Below are 22,446 nucleotides of genomic sequence, written 5' to 3' on the forward strand. Positions count from 1 at the left end.
GAAAATTCCGACATTTTGACCGAGGGTATAAAGGAGGCCGAGTTGGGAAAACGCTGGACATTAAGGTGCCGTTCCTAACCTGGATGTTGGATTTTTTTTGACTTCGTTTTCGCCAAAATAGAAAAAAAGAAGAAGTAAATGTTACAAAAATACAAAAATAAATAAGTTCGAAAGTAGGTTTATTTTGTTGAAAATAGTTCGTTTTTAATCGATGTTTTGGGCAGAAAAACATTTAAGTAAGTGGTGATTGTGCAAATTTAATGTATCTAATATTGATGGTGGTCGGGTTTTTTATGTTCCTTTTCTTTTTAGTTTGCACCAGAAGTATTAAAAATAAATCAACTGTCCTCCTCAATAATCTAAACGAGGGGAGAGCAGAATTTTTTTCGTGTACAAATACCAACATCTGACAGCAAAATAAAGTGTGAGTTGGATATGAAACCCTCCTTTGGCTGATGCAATGGTGGCATGACTGGGAAATACACGTATTTATAATTACAGATAACTTTCATATACGGAATAACTAAGTACACTAGCTAGTTAGCATATTCCCCAGCTGCCCATTGATGATTTAATTCAGGTTTTTTACCTACGAAAAAATATAAATATAATACGAAATATAATACTAATTCAAGCTTGATGTAGTCTAACTCTTAAATTTCTGTTGTCCATATTTCGTATCCTAGTGCTTAAGTTTTATTTTGTGAGGATTATTTATGCCGGTGCTTTTAATTTCGGGAATGTAGGATTAACCCTTAGCGAATATAAAAAACTCCCATGACTATTGAAATTTCGTCCACCGATTAAGAGAGCTTTTTTAGGTAGGTAGGTTATGTCTTTGTGTGTTGTGAAGCCGCATTGGCTTTCGCGTCTAGAAAAAGCTTTTATTATGAGTTAGTGATTCCCAGCTGTACAAAATTGATTTCCGCGGTATAAGTAGTTCAGTTTTTGTGATCCTAAATGATTATGTATTTATAGGTTAAGTAACGATGACAAAATCTCAAATAAATGTTTGTTTTATTGCCTAAATAGCAATATGATGTGCTGATTTCTATTTGTGAGAGAGGATACTAGGATGTAGGTTTCGCGTGAGATAAGCGTCTGTAGGAATTCGGGACCCTTTTAAAATTTATATGTGTTTTTGGAACAAAGGGTCAAGGTTGGTTGGGGAATGTGTGGGAACAGATTTCAGCTGCTGGTGGTAAGGGTTGAGAATCCCCCGGAACGAAATGCCATGACTGAGTGTGCCGGAACCCTACACGAGTGTCGATGTAGGTGGACCATAACAATTTGCATTCCTAATGAAATATAAAATAGTAGAAACTCGGAACAATTTTATTTTTGTATTTTTATTTATTCAATTTGGCTGTTTCGTGAATTGTTATACCCTCCATCATACATTGCATGAAGGGTATATTAAGTTCGTCATTCAGTTTGTAACTCATCGAAATAATATTTTAGATCCAACAAAGTATATATATTCTTATTCAACGTAAAATTCTAAGACGATTTAGCCCTGTCCCTTCTTAAATGTAGACCTGTCCCTGCCCTTCTGTTGTAATCACGCTAGCTAAAACACACAGATCAGATTTTGTGTGCAGGTAGGTCAAGTTCGAAGATGGGCTATATCGGTCCACGATATCGAATGTTCCCCACATAACGGTACCTTTCAATATTCGGTATTTGGATGAATTTAGGCACAATTTTTAAATTCTACAAAAGGAGTTCTTTGCGGGTACTTTACTCCCTGGAGGAGAATTGTCTATATAGGTTCACGATATCGTACATCTCCCGATATGCGGTATTTTGATGATTTTAACCACATTTATTTTGATGATTTTAACCACATTTTTCAATGGAATTGTCTAAAATTCTACACAAGGGGTTCTTTTTTAACCCCTTGAAAAAGAATTGTCTATATTGGTCTACGATATCGTATATCCCCCATATAACTGCACCTACAGATATTCGACATTTTGATGATTTTAGCCACATTTTAAATTGTAATTGGTTTAAAATCCACACAAGTAGTTCCTTCTGAGTACTCCACACCCTGAAAGAGTATTGTCTATATAGGTCCACGATATCGTATATCTCCCATATAACTGTACCTCCATTCGATATTTTGATGATGTTAATCTCATTTTTAATGGCATTGTCATAAATTCTAGAGAAGACGTTCTCTGCGAATACTTTACCCTCTGAAAGGGAAATTTCTGTATAGTTCCACGATATCGTATATCTCCCATACAATGGTACCCCGGTATTCGGTATTTTGATGATTTTAGCACATTTTTCAATGGAATAGTCTGAAAATCCAAACCAGGAGTTCTCTCTGAGTACTTAACCCCTGAAAGAGAACTGCCTATATAGGTCTACGTTTTAGTATTGCACCCATAAAACGCTACCACGAGATATTCGGTATTTGCAGCATTTTCGCAACATTATACACTGGATGTGCGTCAAATTTCGTTTTTGAAGTTCGTACTACAACCTATATAGGTCTACGTTTTAGTATTGCACCCATATAACGCTACCACGAGATATTCGGTATTTCCAGCATTTTCGCAACATTATACACCGGAAGTGTGTCAAATTTCGTATTTGAAGTTCGTAATGGGTACTTCAACCTATAACGGAAAATTAAATTAACCTATAATTATGTCCGAAACGCAGCTTCTTTTTTAATTGTTACATTTCATCTGAGATTCCAGCGCTTCTATTTGTAGTCAGATTTGTGTGGCTTTTTGCAAAGATGATGGAGATCGGCATTCACAGCTTCTATGAGGGCTGCCGGTTGTAGTAGCAGGCGTACAATTTGCCTCATTTGTGGTGTTTAGGTTTTTCCGTGGAGGAAAACCGGGTCAGGTTTTCTTCCTTAATTTGCTGTTGGCGCTTGAAACATTCAACCAGAGTTAACCTCTTAGGACCTTGGGGTAATGTGTCCTGATTGGATTTCCAGCTCGAGGCCTGCAACCTGTCCTTGTTCTTGTGTAGACACGTAAATCTCTAGAGATTAATGTGATTACATGGACGATTGGTACAATCGCCAGTCCTTACATATAGCGAACGGCAACCAATAATGCTACCACATGGCTCAAATGTCGAATTTGTTTAATACACAAAAAGCAAACCCAACTAAGGCTATACATATGGTACCCACAAGCGACTTTTCGACATATGCCTTTACTTCCGCTTTTTTAGGTTTATACGTCGGCGAGATTGTCCGTCTTGTATATTTTCTGAGAACGGGACTAACTTTGTGGGAGCATTTGATCTGTTAAAGCGAGATCGATTAGCTTTAATGAAGAATATTGAAAATAACTTCACTCAAAATTAGACTTGGAAATTTATTTTTAAAACAAAAAAAATCCGTTAAAAATTCTCTTTAAATCTTAAAAATACCAAACATAGCAGTTTTATTGGGGTCTTTACGACGTGGACCTACATAGGCATTGTTTGTTATAAGCCATTACCATATTAAAAACGGGTATATTTAGCATCTTCAAAATACCGTATATAGGGAGATACCGTTATATCGGAGCTATACGAAGACCTGGACCTGCATAGACAATTTTCTGTCACAGTCTGTAGTATTCATTACGAATTTCAAATACGACATTTCTAACAACTTCGGTGAGTATTGTACCTAAAACCGTCAAAATACCTGCACAAAAAATTTTGTGTCACCGACTGTAGTACCAATTACGAATTCTAGATACGTAATTTGAAACTACTACGGTGAATAATGACGCTAAAATCATCAAAATACCGAATATTGGGAGGTACCGTTATATGGGGGATATAGGAAGACGTGGACCTGCACAGACAATTTCTGTTTTAGGCGGCAGTATCCATTAGGAACTTCAAATATCAAATTCGAATCAATTCCGGTGAATAATGTCGCTATAATCATCAAAATACCGAATATAGGGAGGTACCTTTATATGGGGGCTATACGAAAACGTGGACCTATGGTGATTACAACAGACAGACTGACATCGCTAAACCGACTCAGAATTATACGCTGATCAAGAATATATATACTTTGTTGGGTCTGACATGAGTATTTCGAGGAGTAACAAATTGAATGACAAAGTTAACATACCCTCCATAGAATGGTGGAGGGTTTAAAACGAGAAATCAAAGACAGAGATTTAGTTTTAGGTTAGCTCGCATGAATCGATGTTGGGTTGTATCGTAGCCCAGACTCACCTGCCCGTCCAACAGCAAGAAGCGCTAACAGACCCCTGCGCCCAATCCAACGCAGGCCCAGCAGACTAGGCCATAGATACAACAGAAGCCTCAGTTCAGCACCCCCTGAAAGGAGACAGAGAAGCAAATCTGCTATACCAAGAAGACCATGCCCTCAGTGCCTGTGAGAGTTTCCGCAGGTAGGCGTTTTTCAGTATAAGAGAGAAGCGTCGGGGTATCGAAGAAATTGCCAGTCGACTGCCCGTCCTTAACTCGTTGCCGGAGATGCAACGACGGCACCATACCTTACTGCACGGGGCGTCTTAGTTGAACGAGGTATACCTCAACATAGAGGCCGTAACCACCCCAGCTTTTTTGTGGGATTTGGTATTTGTACCAATGGTGATGGTACGAATAACGGTCGAAAGGTTCAGAATGTTGCGGGCCATAGTAAGCCAATCTAGGACGATGTCAAAGATTTTGTATGCAGCGTTCGACTGGGTCTTCAGTCGCGGGATTTACCACTTCACAAGTTCCCCAGCCGCACAAACAGTACTTGTAGTCTGAAGGTAAATACATTGATAATCGAAGAACTGCCCATATGCATCTCCTCAGACAACACAAGATGTTTTAGAAACTAAGCCTTTGCTGACCCTGGCCCAAAAGGAAATAATCCGATCGATGTGGAATGAGGGGCGGACACTTACTCCGGCATAAGAAAATATGGGTGCACAGCTCCAGAAATTGGAGATGTCCTGGTCTACAGTACGCAACTGGGCTACGTGTTTGCTGGACCAATCAAGAATATGCAGAGGAACTGATTAACGAGAAACCTTATGCTGTATAGTTAATGAATATTTACACATGTCACTCGGGGCCCACATAAATAACATTAAAACAGAATGATGTAAATGATGATGCCACCGGTAAATTCCAATACTGAATTCCAATCAATAACATCAATAACATCGACAACAGCCACAAATGGTTTGATGTGACGATGCAACTTTTAAAATAATCAGTTTTTAACGAATTTTAAGTCCGAACGCAATGTACATTAAAAAAAGCTGAAACAACAGAAACATCAAGCAACATTACAACATTACATACAAAATTTAAAAAGAAAAAATATTGTTATTACAAATACACAAATACAACAAATAAAGAAAAAATTTTACAAAACATTTATATTAAAAACATATAGAACAGTGTGGCTTGTTTGTTCGGGATACCGTAGTATTTTGTTGTTGGTTGGTTTTGTCTGTTACAACAATAACCCCTTCGTCGACCGTGCCTTGTCTATTAATAGAACAGTGTGGCTTGTTTGTTCGGGATACCGTAGTATTTTGTTGTTGCAAAATGGTCAGGCTTTATCCCTTTATTGTTGTTTTTATAAAAAAAAAACAACGTTTGTTTATTAGTGGAGAACGATGGTAATGTTTACCAGGGGGTAAGGCAGGGAATACCTAGGCTTCGGAAAGAGACACCAATCCTCATCAGTTCCCTTGTTTTTTGTCTGGGATATTCTCCCCAGAAGTTATTTTAAAAATAACTTCTATGACAAAAAAACATTTTTACCCAACTGACTAGATCGTAAGCTCAATAGAAGAGGAACCAAAGAATTAAATAAAACTAAAATTCTTTTGGAAAATCTTCTAAATCTTACAACCACACTCATAAACATTTACATCTTTCTCCACTTGTTATGCCTTCGCTCAACCTGAACGAAGTAGCATAACCATGTAAGTTGGTTTTGTCTGTTACACAAAAACTCCTTCGTCGACCGTGCCTTGTCTATTAATAGAACAGTGTGGCTTGTTTGTAAATGTTTATAAGTGCGGTTGTAAGATTTAGAAGATTTTCCAAAAAAATTTTAGTTTTATTTAATTCTTTGGTTCCTCTTCTATTGAGCTTACGATCTAGTCACTTGGGTAAAAAATGTTTTTTGTCATAGAAGTTATTTTTAAAATAACTTCTGGGGAGAATATCCCAGACAAAAAACAAGGGAACTGATGAGGATTGGTGGCTCTTTCCGAAACCTAGGTATTCCCTGCCTTACCCCCTGGTAAACATTACCATCGTTCTCCACTAATAAACAAACGTTGTTTTTTTATAAAAACAACAATATAGGGATAAAGCCTGACCACTAAAAACATATATATTAAAACTTAAACTGTAATGAAAAAAATTTAAGTGCTACCTTACTTAAGTAAAACTTTTGAACTATTGAATTAAAACTTAAGAAGTAGTGAATATTACACTTAAAATAAATTACAAAAACTAAAACCTAATTTTACCTCTTAATTGCACTTCCCCAGGGAAAAAATATAATGAATAAATAAAACACGAAATAATATAGTTTTCGAATTTTGTGATTTGTCTTAACTGTTTCACGCCCATTATTATAAAGTGCAAATTAAAATAGCTAATCAATATGGTGACAGATGAAATCCTGAATAATATTGAACAATTTTTGTGAGAATGTGTTTCACTATATATTTTGAATACACGCAATGCTAAAATTTATCGTTTGTAAGAATTAAAATTATATTCTGAAAAGAAAACATTACGCTTTCTACATTACTTTTCTAATATTTACGTTTTACGGTGAAGCTATTTGAGAAATTGCCAAAACAGCTAGGTGCACATTTTACATTTGTAACCTTAGCAACTTATCTAAGGTCTGTTTGTTATTTCGAAATCGGGACAATATTTTTGCGTTTAAGTTGTTATACGTTTTATACAAAATTAAAGAAAAAGGCTATGCAAACATTGCATGTGGATACAAGCGCCTCGTCTTCAGAGACAAGTGAAACACAGAGTTTTGAGGATTACTGCAAATCGGTAAATAACGTTTTCGCCTACTGGTTACAATAACGTTGTAAAAGAAATTTATTTAGTAAAATAAAATCGTGGAGGCGCATAAAAGGATCAAGTATGAACAAAAAGGTAGAAATGCCCCGGCCACCATGGCGAGCGGTAAGCTTTTCAACTTTACCAAAACCGGACAAAAACGCCCTGCTGCGCGCGAAGCTCTTGGATGCCTCAAGGTAAATTAGAGTTTATATGAAGTGGCTATTTTTAGAAATGGATAGCTTTTTGGGAAATATATTCGAGAAATTCTAAAGAATTGCAAATTTGAAATTTCAAAGAAATTAACATTTTTCGATATTTTTAACAAATTTGTAAAAAAAAGTTTTACTGAGCTTGGCTCTGCCAATTCACGGCCAATATTGTGAGGTACCGACTAAAATTGCTAATCAATATGCAAATTAAAATTGCTAATCAATATGGGGTCAGATGAAAAGCTGGATCAACATTGAACAATTTTTTGTGAGAATGTGTTTCAATATATATTTGTAATACACTAAAAGCTATACCTTATTGTTTGTAAAAATTTGTATAAGACTTATTATTCCTTCATTACTAAGCAAATAGTTCAATTATATATTAAAGTTTCACTGTGAAGCTATTTGAGAAATTGCCAAAACGGCTTTATACACAATTTACATTAGTTACCTTAGCTACTTATCTAGAGTATATTTGTTATTTTTAAATCGGGACAATATTATGAAATCAATGTTGTTAAACATTTTATTAAATATTAAAGAAAAATTCCATGTTAATACAAGCGCCTCGTCTTCAAAGGCAAGTGAAACACAGCGTTTTTAAGGAATATCAAACAACAGATGTGGTAAGCAGAAAAAATTCAACGAAACCTATTCTTAATTCTGCAAATCGGTAAATAATTTTGTCACCTAGTGATTATAAATACGTTTTAAAATCAACTCTTTTTTGTATATTAAATTTGTGGAGTCGCATAGATGAATCAAGTATCAACAAAAAAGTACCCATAACGTGCGATAAGTAAGCGAATTTACAGAAACCGGACAAAAACGCCCTGCTGCACGCGATTCTCTTGGATGCCTCAAGATAATTTAGAGTTTACATATAGTGGTGTTTGTTAAAAAAGCTTTCCAGGAAAGATACTGGAGAGGTAAAATTTTGCTCATTTGAGATGTTACAATTTCCCAAAAAAAAAGCAACGAATAAAAATGCTTTGCTGAGTTGGTCTCGTTTTATCTTAACCGTTTTCATGGCCAATATTGTAAAGTGCAAATTAAAATTGCTAATCAATATGGGGTCAGATGAAAACCTGGATCAATATTGAACAATCTTATTGGTTACCTTACCAATTCATATTGGTTACCTTAGCAACTTATCAAGAGTTTGTTTCATATTTTGAAATCGTTCCAATATATTAAAATTCGCGATATTTGATGTTTTTGAAAATTAGATATATTAAAAAATTGCGCCCCGTCTTCAAAGACAAATAAACACAGAGTTTTGAGGAATACCAAAAAGCAAATATTATAAACCGATAAAGTTCAACGGAACCCATTCAAAATTCTGCAAATCGGTAAATAACTTCGTCACCTACTGGTAATAATTATGTTTTAAAATCAATTTCTTATTATACCCTCCACCAAAAAAGGTATGGAGGGTATATTAACTTCGTCATTCCGTTTGTAACTCATCGAAATAATCATTTTAGACCCAACAAAGTATATATATTCTTGATCAGCGTAAAATTCTAAGACGATATAGCCCTGTCCGTCAGTCTGTCCGTCCGTCCGTCCGTCCGTCTGTCTGTCCGTCCGTCTGTCCGTCTGTTGTAATCACGCTACAGTCTAAACGAATTAAGATAGGAAGCTAAAATTTTGCACAGATCTCTCTTTTGTCTGCAGGCAGGTCAAGTTCGAAGATGGGCTATATCGGTCCACGATATCGTATAGCCCCCATATAACGGTACCCCCGATATTCGGTATTTTTATGATGTTAGCCACATTTTTCAATGAAATTGTCTGAAAATCCACACAAGGAGTTCCTTGTGGATACTTTATACCTCGGCAGAGAATTATCTATATAGGTCCACAATATCGTATAGCCCCCATATAACGGTACCCTCACGGTATTCGGTATTTTGATGATTTTGGCCACATTTTTCAATGGAATTGTCTGAAATTCCACAAAAGGAGTCCCTTGTGGGCATTTTACCTCCTCAAAAAGAATTGTCTATATAGGTCCACGATATCGTATATCCCCAATATAACGGTACCCCCCGATATTCGGTATTTTGATGATTTTACCCACATTTTTCAACGGAATTGTCTGAAAATCCACATAAGGACTTGCTTGTGGGTACTTTGTACCTCGGCAGAGAATTATCTATATAGGTCCACAATATCGTATAGCCCCCATATAACTGTACCCTCCGATATTCGGTATTTTGATGATGTTAGCCACATTTTTCAATGGAATTGTCTGAAATTCCACAAAAGAAATCCCTTGTGGGCATTTTACCTCCTCAAAAAGAATTGTCTATATAGGTCCACGATATCGTATATCCCCCATATTGTGACGAACAGAAAAAAAACGGTTTCGATATTTTTAAGGATCTATGAAGGATCCACAATGCCTTTTGGCTCATGTATTATCGACATTGGAAAGAGACACAGATATTAAAAATTGATAGTTAATTGAAACACAAAACGGACTGTGGGAGCCATTGGATAGTGCTAGCTAAACAGTCGGGTGGGGGGTTCGAGTCCATCTTGAGTATTTATGAATCTTTCCAAACATAAATAAAAATTATTATAGACTCCCATATTAAAAGCAACAAAAGAAACTAAAAGCTGATAGTGGACTAAACTCTGATCAAACACTGTACCCCTGTTGATTCAGAATATGGAAAAAAAAGTTCAATTCTTGAAATGCCTATGGAACTCCAGGTGGAAAATGGAGTTGAGCTTCTTTACCCTGCCCTACCATGGTCTCTAGAGCATGAATTTATAGAGACCCCAAATACGAGAACCCTAGTTAGTTTACCTCACTCCAGTAAGAAAATATTTAAGTTATTATTCCATGATGTTTACAAAATATTTATTCGGAAAATTCATATCAAAAAAATTAGAGCTAATTGAAATTTGATATTTAAATAGATCAGAGAGGAATTCATATTAAAGTCACTAAGCCTAGATAGTAAAATTTATATTGGAATACAAATTAAATAACAATTGATTTTTTTAAAAACTTTTATCATGTTTTAACTTATGAAATAAAGGTATGATATGTTTATGCTAGTTTACGAACAGAACCATTTACACATTGTTGGTGTTACCTTACCAAATTATTAAGGAGATATATAACTATAAATGGTTTTGTTTGAAAAAAATTACTACAAAAGCATATACACTATTTTTATGATGCTTAGTATAATGTCCTATTTCCTTGACATTATAAAAATATATATATGTAAAAACAGTATAATTAAAGAGAGATAGGGGTTTTTTGAAGAAAACAAATTTAAAAAACTATTAACATCTATCTTTGTTTAAAAGAGATTTTTCTTTCTTTAAATGAATCTACAAATTTTCTACCCCCTAAAACATATGCAAATATTTCAAATTAAATTCCTTGTGTTTGTATACAAAGACTTACTCTGATGTTCTTATCCTTATTTGCACATACATACATAGATGATGAACTCCGAGGCCTCGACGATCATTTAAGTGTGTGTGTTTTTCAGGACTTTTGTAAGACGACGATTTTCATGTCACATGGATATCAGATGTGTGGATAGTTTCTGAAATATGTTTTTTTGAGAAATTTAGTTTTAAAATGTTTGCATAGGTTTCTATGTTGTTATATCATTCTAATTTTGCGATTTTTAATGATACTTATGCTGTTTTAATACTTTGTTTAATAATTCATAATTTTATAAACTGGCTCCTGCTTCAACCGGGAATCGAACCCAGGCTGCTAGATCGACGATGGTTGCAGCGACAGCTGCTTATGCGCTAGGCTATGGCGGTTCTTATCGACAGCCTTTTAATTAGGGCTTAGATTTGCCGTACCCAATAAGATGCAATTTTTTTGTTCGGTACAAGCCCTCAGGCATCAGTTGTTTTTGCATAGATGCGTTTGCTGTATGTTCGACGTTTGTTACTGGGGGCTCGACTGTTCGATGCACGATGTTTGTTGCTGGGGGCTCGTCTGTTCGATGCACGTGCTGTCTCGCACAGTGACCGATTTTGGCAAAATAGAGATTTTCGAATTTATGATTTCCAATGGACTTTTATTTTTTTATCGTTGTATTCGCCTTTGTAATAAGGTTCAATTATTAATATTTTTGCTGAATTTATAGCGAATAGCAAAATGTCGGTTGCTCAATTAGGATATATGGCGGAGTTAGAGAATATTCTAGCCATTATAAATTACGTCCGTCCTGCAGATTCCATCCAGGGTTTCGGCGGGAAATGCTTACCAGAATTAATCCGAAGAAATGGACGTTATTTGGTCTTCTATTTCTTTATTAACTTTTTTTTTTCTTGTTATTTTATAAAAATGTTGCCAAAGAAAGCAATGGTGGTTTTCTTCTTGTTTGCTGTTCACTTATTAAAGGCACTTGTCTTAAAGTTTGACTGTTACACACTATTACTTCTCGTGATGCGTGTGTTCGGTAGTCGATCAAACAAGAAAAAGAGCGATCACTTATCGCATTGCTTCTAGCTAAGCGAAGATCTTGGGGCTTAAGATATTCACCACTGTATGGAACCTGAGTTGGAGAGAGCTTGACGAATGTCTGTCTTAAAAAACATAACTGCTACGTATGTTTAATACCAATACTATTGCCATAAATTCTTGAATGTATTGCAATCGATTTATCTATTCCTTCCATCAAAATTACGCAATGATAAAATTTGAGGTTAATGATAAAACAAAAACAAAATTATAAAAAATTTATTGAAATACCTACAGCAGTGGATTTTGGTAAATTTCATCAACAATTAATGTTAAGAAAAAAAACAAAGAACAATAATAAAAATTTGATCTGCGCGGGATTTGAACTTATGTCCTCGGCCATCCGAATCAAACGTTCTACTCCTGTGCCGCCGGCAGTGTACTACTTAACATTTGTGCCTAATGCTATTAACATAATATAGTAACATTACAGAATCTACATCAGAATAACAACAGAAGGCAAAATTTAAAAATAGAATATGTATCACAGCAAACAGTTATTAACATATTTACGTACTCGTACGGAAATTTAGCGGCATAATTTACTACAAAACCGAGTAAAATTAATTCCTTGAATAATAATTTTAATAGGAATTAGGCGATAAATTATGGACGCATATCTTTTGCGTGATAGGTACCCATAAATTTTCCGTCGAGGTCCTCTAATTCATAATAGACGTTGCCGACTTTTTTCCTTACTTTTGCTGGTAGGAAAAGGGGTGCTAATTTAGCATTAAATTTTTTCTCGGCACTGCTTTGTGCGAAATTGCGACGGTATACAACTTGACCTGCAGTGTATACTATTGATCTAGTACGCAAATTATATATTTCCCTATTAATGTTGTAGGATTTTTCAATATTGGTTTTCAGTTGCTGTCGTATTAGTTTCAACTGATCCTCTCGAGGAATTACAGCATTGGGTTCGTCCAACATGTTTAGATTCTTGAGGAGTTCATATGTGTCCCCATGCGTTATCATATTGAATCCAAAAGTGGCAAAATAAGGCGAACACTGTATGGATTGATGGATGGCGTTTCTAAGAGCACAACTAATATAGGATAAGTTTTCATCCCAGAGTCTTTGGTCTGATTTTAAATACGCTCTGATACTGGCTATTATAGACCGATTTACGCGTTCGGACGCGTTAGCCTGTGGTGAATAAAGAGCTGTGTACACATGTTTTATGCCAAATTTTGTTAGGAATGAGTTGAACTCATTCGCTTTGAATTGTGAGCCATTATCACTTACAATGAGCTCTGGTACTCCATAGGCATGGAAAATATTTCGCAATAGGAATTCTTGCATCGGTGTTGAGCTGAATTTTTTCAATGGACAAAGCCAATGATATTTTGTCAAATGGTCTAATACGATAAAAATTCCAATAAAGCCATTCTTGGACCTGGGGTATGGACCTAATAAGTCTACAAATAATTTTTGGAAGGGTCTTATCGACGGAACTAATTTGCCCATTTCTGGCTTAATAATATAGTTGGGATGTTTTGTCGTTTTGCAAGTCTCACAACTACGTATATAGTCTCTAACATCGGTAACCATACCAGGCCAGTAGAAATGCCTTCGGATCAATTCCAGGGTTTTTCCCATTCCTCCATGAGAGGCAAGAGGAGAGTTATGAAATCGAGTTATGAGAGATGATCGTAGTTTTTCAGGAATCCATAACTTCCATGTTAGTGCTTCTTGTTCTGGGGTTCCACTGTAATGCTCAGTACGAATATATATGTACTTTTCGACTATTTTTATATCAGGGTATTTAGACATATTGCCCTTGATTTTAGTTTTTAATAATTCATAATCTCGGTCCTCAAAATGTGGGGAATTTAAATCTATCTCCGGCTCAACAGTTTCTATGGAGGATACGTCGTCATTATAGATTCGGGATAAAACATCCGGTACTATATGGTCTTTCCCTTTTCGGTGGCTTATGGTAAATTTATAGGGTTGTAATTTAAAAACCCATCGAGCTAGTCTACCTGTCAAATCTGCTTGTTTCATAAGCCATAATAGAGACGAGTGGTCCGTTACTACCTCGAAATCTTGTAATTCCAGGTAGCACCGAAATTTTTTAATAGCTTCGATTACAGCTAAACATTCCCTTTCGGTGATGCTGTAGTTTCTTTGGGCTGTATTCAATTTTTTGGACATGAACGCAATTGGACGTTCATTACCCTCGTCATCTAGCTGTACTAAAACCGCTCCTAAGCCATAATCCGATGCATCACAATGCAAAAAGAATTTTTTCGCAAAATTTGGATTAGATAAAACGGGTGCTGTGGTAAGGAGAGATTTGATTGTCTCGAAAGACTTTTGTGCTTCTGGAGTCCATTTAAATTTTTGCTTTGTTTTGACCGTTTCGGATATGGGGAAGGTAACCGAAGAGAAATTCTCAATAAATCTTCGATACCACCCCGCGAGACCTAAAAACCCTCGAACTTGTCGAACAGTTTTCGGCACAGGCCAGTTAACAATGGAGTCCACTTTTTCTGGATCAGTCTGTATCCCACCGTTGCCTATCACGTAACCCAAGTATTTGGTTTTTGTGACACAAAATTGACTTTTCTCTATATTAATAGTCAGATTTGCCTTTTTAAGTTCGTGAGCGATTCTAACTAAGACGCTTAGATGACTACCGAAGTCTTCTGAGACAATTACGATATCATCGAGGTAACCGAAGATGCAATACCTTAGATCAGGTGGAATGATCATGTCGACCAAACGATACATAGTCTGAGGCGCAGTGCAGAGCCCGAAAGGCATCACCACAAACTGATACAGTGGCCTTCCGGGCACTGTAAAGGCGGTTAAAGCCTTCGACTCTTCGGATAATCCGATCTGCCAGTAAGCATCTTTTAAGTCTAATTTTGTTATTATATTCGCTTTAGGCAACCTAGCAAAAATGCCCTCAATACTTGGCAGAGGATATGCGTCTTTCTTGGTAACAAGATTAAGTTTTCTTGCATCTAAACATAGACGCACCTTATTAGGTTTTATAACCATCCTCATTGGAGATGACCATGCAGAAGTTGAAGGTTCTATTACACCGAGTGAGAGCATGCGATCGATCTCCTTATACATCAGACTCTCTACAGCCGGAGATACAGGATAAAAACGCTGCTTGACAGGTTTAGCGTCACCTATATCAATGTGGTGTTTTAAATAGGAGGTTTTTCCCAAACCTTGTTTGGCAAAACTAGGAAAAAGTTCAACTATCGTTTTTAGTTGGATTTGTTGGCTATCATTTAACGGATATTTGAAATCCTGATCAGATGTGGATATCTTAGGATCGGAAGGACAAACAGAGGATACAACAGATGGAGGGTCACAAGAGTTGGATGGATTAATTAGGATGGAATTGTCGAAAACTTCAGGCGCTAAAGAAAACGCTTTCCAAAAGTCCAAGCCGAGGATCAGGCGTTGAGTAATAGATGGAATTATTAAAATTTTTAATTTATGACATACACCACGGAAATAAATTGGAACTTTTAAGGATCCTGAGGTCCTTTGTATTGAACCATCAGCGGTTCGAACACAGGTTTTTCCAGGAATAAATTCTGGATATTCCGAAAAATCTTCGCTTGCTAAATCTGATCCTATGCAAGAAATATTTGCCCCGGTATCTAACAGGCCGTATTCATTGAAAGTAAGAAACTGTACCTTGGCATAAAATCTCTTGTCGCTCGGGCTATTGACAATGGTAGATATGACGTATTTAGAAGCTTTTTTCTGTTGTTTATAATAAAGCCTAAGTCTGCGAGTTGACCTTTTTGGAGGTTTAATATTTTTCAAACATAGGTCAGAGACAGAAAATATCTGTTTTCGTTTTTCCATATACGCTTTATATCTCTCGTGATATGGTCGAATTGGGTATAATAGTTTATGGTCACATTTGGTTGGGTTGGCTAAATCAGGTTTGAGAATGTTCAAGGTCTTTTCCTTAGAAGACAAGGATTCTGACATTGCTATGGCGGATTCGGATGCAGATGTGGGGTGTGGAAGTTTTTTGAGGCGACAGATAATTTCTTGTTAGCACATCGAGCACACTGAGGCTTGTAAACATTTTTACTTCCACAGCCGTAACAAAATATTGAGCGCTCTTTAAGACAGTCGTCCCAAAAATGACCGAAATCGTCACAATTCCAGCACTTTATTTTAGTTGGATCCCTTTTTAATGCATCTACGCAAGAGTTGTCTTTAACTTCTTCGGAATCGAAGTCTTCACCTTGAATTTCTGCCACCGTTCGGCGAGAATTCATATTGTTACCAGGAATTTGTAATTTTTGAGATATTTGCTTCCTGAATACCTCATCATTCATCAGATTTTCCCTCATTTGAGCGAGTTTCCTTAGATGGGCAATTGTAAAAATGGGGACATATAATAATTCCTGTCTTATCTCAGGTCTTAGATTTCGTATTAAAATCTCAACCATCTCATCTTCGGGTATGGGATTCTTAAGTCGATCAGCTATAGAGCATATTGAATCATACAAAGCATCGAATGATTCACCTACTTTCATTTTTCTACTTCTAATGGATTCCATTAGATCAAAATTTGATCGGAGGTCTTTGAATTGAGCACGCAAAGCTCCGCAAAATTCTGTCCATTCAATAGATTCTACGCTTTTGTGGTATCGCCAGTACCATTCTCTGGCTTTGCCGTTTAAAAGAATTGGCAGATTCTTACAAATATGTACAAAGTTATTATTGAGGTGCTCCTTGGTTAAAGTTTTCACCCTATACAAAAATTCATCAACTGACAACCTGTTACAAGAACCATCAAATTGAATATTCCAATTTTGAATGATAAATGTCACTCGATCTGGTCTTATGGCCGAAGAACTTTCTTCAGATACGGAATTAGAATTTCTTGAATTAAAATTTTTAAAATTCTGGTGCGAGTTAAAATTTTGATATGAATTATTATTTTGTAGATTATTGGGAGGAATCGTATTATTCTGATTTGGGATAAGTGTTCCGATACTTAAGTTCTGTAAAATTCTGGCGATATTATTTTCAATCATTTGATTGATTTTCGCATAATCTATTTCGTTAGAAGATGGTATGCTAGGATTCTGAACATTTTGGTTTTGCATGGCAGTTGAAATACTGTAAAAATTTTGGCCAGGATTTACATTATTTTGTGTGGCAGATTCATCTACTAATTCAATGGTATTGTTTGTAGGCAAATCATGATCATTGCTAACATTCAAATTTTCAGAAAATACAGTTCTACTCAAATTTCGGGTTACTGGTCTATTTGCCACCGTAGCGCGGCTTTTACCTCGGTAAGAAGGACGATTTTTCTTTATGGTCCCGGTCTGGGTGGACAATTGAGCCGACTCCACACTTACAATGGGGTATTTCTTTAAATTGACAAGTTCACATGCAGTCTTACAAAAGGGACATTCAGATGAGTTTGCTAGTGCTTGTTCTATACAAGCATAGTGGAAGACATGTTGACATGTTTCAATAATGCAACATTCCTGTCCTTGTGGCTGCATGACTTCTAGGCAGGAAGGACATTTTAACTGCTCCTCAACTATTGAATCTCTATTAGGGTTTGTTATAGGACTGTGAGCAACTGACATTTTGAAAAAATTAATATAAAAATTGAAAAAGATAGATACAAAAATCTTAGATTATTTTTTTTTTCGATATTTGGTTGTTATCCCAACAGACAATGTGTAAACTTTATATTATTGTACTTTTCTTACTTTTGGGAGTGAGGTAATAATTGGGTAAAAGTTAGAAAAAATAGGCAAACATCTGAGAATTGAATTTGGTGTACAATACAGGGCTATGGAGTATATAAGTTTCTTATCACACAGATTTATTTGATGACAACCAATCATACTTTAAATTCATTTTTGTTTTACAGATATTTCCGGACTTTATTTCGCAAACAGCAAAATAAAGTACATCCAGGAAAAGTCTGGATGATTATAACTAAGTCAAATCAACGAAATCTCATAAATAAGAAACTATATATATACTTTAGGTAATTTTAACAAATATTTTGCCGACAAGTTACTGTAATATAAACTATTGTGGGAAACCTCTCGGTCAGAAATTTTCCCGGACCACCGGAAAACTGAAAATCCTGAAAGTACCGACAAGTATTATGTTGCTAATATCTTGTACAAACAAAATATTTGAAGTAAAAAACTAATTAATGAAAGCTACTGAGAAGAAGAAAAACTTATTTTTAGGGCACTCAATATCACGAAGTATTTACAAATACATAATGGTAAATCCCAAATGATTACAATCACCTGACAGCATTCCTAAAGAATTTACCATTATATGCTGCAGTTATAAACAAAAAAAAAAAAACAATAAAATATCACAAAAGTGAAGCTATATGGATAGGAAAATTGAAAATTTTCGCTGTGTAGATTCTATTTAGAATTCTTCAAACAATAATATTATGTGCCAAACCATTATACAAATTCATCATATAAACGAACCGACAAATTTTAGACCTTATCGCGCAGCTAGCATAATAAGGTAATCCAAGCAATTGTCAGGATAATGATAACACAGGCACACAATAAAAATTCATTTGAACTAAGCTATAAACAAGCTATATAAGGAGAAAAAAAATATATTGATAATTCACATCTCGGTCGTATTTTCCGAATGGATCAAAAAAACTGAAATCCAGAGAGGCTTCTCAATTGTATTATCCCTTTCTTCCTGATCCTAACATAGTTTCTGCAAGGTTTATTTGGCAATCATAAAAGCTTCATTTTTTTTTTTTTTTTTTTTTTTTTTTTTTTTATAATTTCATATTTTGAAGGATGTATATTTGAATATGAGTTAACTCGCATATGAGTTACGCCCCACGTTGGGCGCCATTCTATTTATGTGACGAACAGAAAAAAAAACGGTTTCGATATTTTTAAGGATCTATGAAGGATCCACAATGCCTTTTGGCTCATGTATTATCGACATTGGAAAGAGACACAGATATTAAAAATTGATAGTTAATTGAAACACAAAACGGACTGTGGGAGCCATTGGATAGTGCTAGCTAAACAGTCGGGTGGGGGGTTCGAGTCCATCTTGAGTATTTATGAATCTTTCCAAACATAAATAAAAATTATTATAGACTCCCATATTAAAAGCAACAAAAGAAACTAAAAGCTGATAGTGGACTAAACTCTGATCAAACACTGTACCCCTGTTGATTCAGAATATGGAAAAAAAAGTTCAATTCTTGAAATGCCTATGGAACTCCAGGTGGAAAATGGAGTTGAGCTTCTTACCCTGCCCTACCATGGTCTCTAGAGCATGAATTTATAGAGACCCCAAATACGAGAACCCTAGTTAGTTTACCTCACTCCAGTAAGAAAATATTTAAGTTATTATTCCATGATGTTTACAAAATATTTATTCGGAAAATTCATATCAAAAAAATTAGAGCTAATTGAAATTTGATATTTAAATAGATCAGAGAGGAATTCATATTAAAGTCACTAAGCCTAGATAGTAAAATTTATATTGGAATACAAATTAAATAACAATTGATTTTTTTAAAAACTTTTATCATGTTTTAACTTATGAAATAAAGGTATGATATGTTTATGCTAGTTTACGAACAGAACCATTTACACATTGTTGGTGTTACCTTACCAAATTATTAAGGAGATATATAACTATAAATGGTTTTGTTTGAAAAAAATTACTACAAAAGCATATACACTATTTTTATGATGCTTAGTATAATGTCCTATTTCCTTGACATTATAAAAATATATATATGTAAAAACAGTATAATTAAGAGAGATAGGGGTTTTTTGAAGAAAACAAATTTAAAAAACTATTAACATCTATCTTTGTTTAAAAGAGATTTTTCTTTCTTTAAATGAATCTACAAATTTTCTACCCCCTAAAACATATGCAAATATTTCAAATTAAATTCCTTGTGTTTGTATACAAAGACTTACTCTGATGTTCTTATCCTTATTTGCACATACATACATAGATGATGAACTCCGATGCCTCGACGATCATTTAAGTGTGTGTGTTTTTCAGGACTTTTGTAAGACGACGATTTTCATGTCACATGGATATCAGATGTGTGGATAGTTTCTGAAATATGTTTTTTTTGAGAAATTTAGTTTTAAAATGTTTGCATAGGTTTCTATGTTGTTATATCATTCTAATTTTGCGATTTTTAATGATACTTATGCTGTTTTAATACTTTGTTTAATAATTCATAATTTTATAAACTGGCTCCTGCTTCAACCGGGAATCGAACCCAGGCTGCTAGATCGACGATGGTTGCAGCGACAGCTGCTTATGCGCTAGGCTATGGCGGTTCTTATCGACAGCCTTTTAATTAGGGCTTAGATTTGCCGTACCCAATAAGATGCAATTTTTTTGTTCGGTACAAGCCCTCAGGCATCAGTTGTTTTTGCATAGATGCGTTTGCTGTATGTTCGACGTTTGTTACTGGGGGCTCGACTGTTCGATGCACGATGTTTGTTGCTGGGGGCTCGTCTGTTCGATGCACGTGCTGTCTCGCACAGTGACCGATTTTGGCAAAATAGAGATTTTCGAATTTATGATTTCCAATGGACTTTTATTTTTTTATCGTTGTATTCGCCTTTGTAATAAGGTTCAATTATTAATATTTTTGCTGAATTTATAGCGAATAGCAAAATGTCGGTTGCTCAATTAGGATATATGGCGGAGTTAGAGAATATTCTAGCCATTATAAATTACGTCCGTCCTGCAGATTCCATCCAGGGTTTCGGCGGGAAATGCTTGCCAGAATTAATCCGAAGAAATGGGATTTTTACGGTGGTTTTTCCCCAATAATGTTGGGAATCTTAGCACTGATATATTGCCACAGACGTTATTTGGTCTTCTATTTCTTTATTAACTTTTTTTTTTCTTGTTATTTTATAAAAATGTTGCCAAAGAAAGCAATGGTGGTTTTCTTCTTGTTTGCTGTTCACTTATTAAAGGCACTTGTCTTAAAGTTTGACTGTTACACACTATTACTTCTCGTGATGCGTGTGTTCGGTAGTCGATCAAACAAGAAAAAGAGCGATCACTTATCGCATTGCTTCTAGCTAAGCGAAGATCTTGGGGCTTAAGATATTCACCACTGTATGGAACCTGAGTTGGAGAGAGCTTGACGAATGTCTGTCTTAAAAAACATAACTGCTACGTATGTTTAATACCAATACTATTGCCATAAATTCTTGAATGTATTGCAATCGATTTATCTATTCCTTCCATCAAAATTACGCAATGATAAAATTTGAGGTTAATGATAAAACAAAAACAAAATTATAAAAAATTTTTTGAAATACCTACAGCAGTGGATTTTGGTAAATTTCATCAACAATTAATGTTAAGAAAAAAAACAAAGAACAATAATAAAAATTTGATCTGCGCGGGATTTGAACTTATGTCCTCGGCCATCCGAATCAAACGTTCTACTCCTGTGCCGCCGGCAGTGTACTACTTAACATTTGTGCCTAATGCTATTAACATAATATAGTAACATTACAGAATCTACATCAGAATAACAACAGAAGGCAAAATTTAAAAATAGAATATGTATCACAGCAAACAGTTATTAACATATTTACGTACTCGTACGGAAATTTAGCGGCATAATTTACTACAATATAACGGTACCCCCGATATTCGGTATTTTGATGATTTTACCCACATTTTTCAACGGAATTGTCTGAAAATCCACATAAGGAGTTCCTTGTGGGTACTTTATACCTCGGCAGAGAATTATCTATATAGGTCCACAATATCGTATAGCCCCCATATAACGGTACCTCCCGATATTCGATATTCTATGATTTGACCCACATTTTTCATCGGAATTGTCTGAAAATCCTCACAAGGAGTTCCTTGTGGGTACTTTATACATCGGCAGAGAATTATCTATATAGGTCCACAATATCGTATAGCCCCCATATAACGGTACCCTCACGGTATTCGGTATTTCGATGATTTTTGCCACATTTTTCAATGGAATTGTCTGAAATTCCACAAAAGGAGTCCCTTGTGGGCATTTTACCTCCTCAAAAAGAATTGTCTATATAGGTCCACGATATCGTATATCCCCAATATAACGGTACCCCCCGATATTCGGTATTTTGATGATTTTACCCACATTTTTCAACGGAATTGTCTGAAAATCCACATAAGGAGTTGCTTGTGGGTACTTTGTACCTCGGCAGAGAATTATCTATATAATATATAGATATAATATAACTGTACCCTCCGATATTCGGTATTTTGATGATGTTAGCCACATTTTTCAATGGAATTGTCTGAAATTCCACAAAAGAAACCCCTTGTGGGCATTTTACCTCCTCAAAAAGAATTGTCTATATAGGTCCACGATATCGTATATCTCCCATATAACGGTACCCCCCGATATTCGGTATTTTGATGATTTTACCCACATTTTTCAACGGAATTGTCTGAAAATCCACATAAGGAGTTCCTTGTGGGTACTTTATACCTCGGCAGAGAATTATCTATATAGGTCCACAATATCGTATAGCCCCCATATAACGGTACCTCCCGATATTCGATATTTTATGATTTGACCCACATTTTTCATCGGTATTGTCTGAAAATCCTCACAAGGAGTTCTTTGTGGGTACTTTATAC

The 22,446-nt window shown here is 35.4% G+C and overlaps 1 protein-coding gene across 3 annotated transcripts in view; it reads left to right on the forward strand.

The window, feature by feature from the left end:
* The first annotated feature begins 6,869 nt into the window (after window positions 1-6,869).
* Window positions 6,870-22,446, forward strand: part of LOC131804140 (uncharacterized) — a 359,889-nt gene continuing 344,312 nt past the window's right edge. For 2 of the 3 annotated variants that reach the window (XM_059126552.1, XM_059126553.1), the window contains exons 1-2: window positions 6,870-7,038; window positions 7,095-7,244. In XM_059126552.1, coding sequence (XP_058982535.1) covers window positions 6,971-7,038; window positions 7,095-7,244 — 218 coding nt within the window. In that variant the 5' untranslated portion in view covers window positions 6,870-6,970. Of the gene's footprint in view, window positions 7,039-7,082; window positions 7,245-22,446 lie in introns of all 3 variants that reach the window. The other variant, XM_059126551.1, reaches the window with a different exon arrangement.

Source organism: Musca domestica, unplaced genomic scaffold, assembly GCF_030504385.1.
Source record: "Musca domestica strain aabys unplaced genomic scaffold, Musca_domestica.polishedcontigs.V.1.1 4, whole genome shotgun sequence".
In the NCBI taxonomy this organism is placed as follows: Eukaryota; Metazoa; Arthropoda; class Insecta; order Diptera; family Muscidae; genus Musca; species Musca domestica.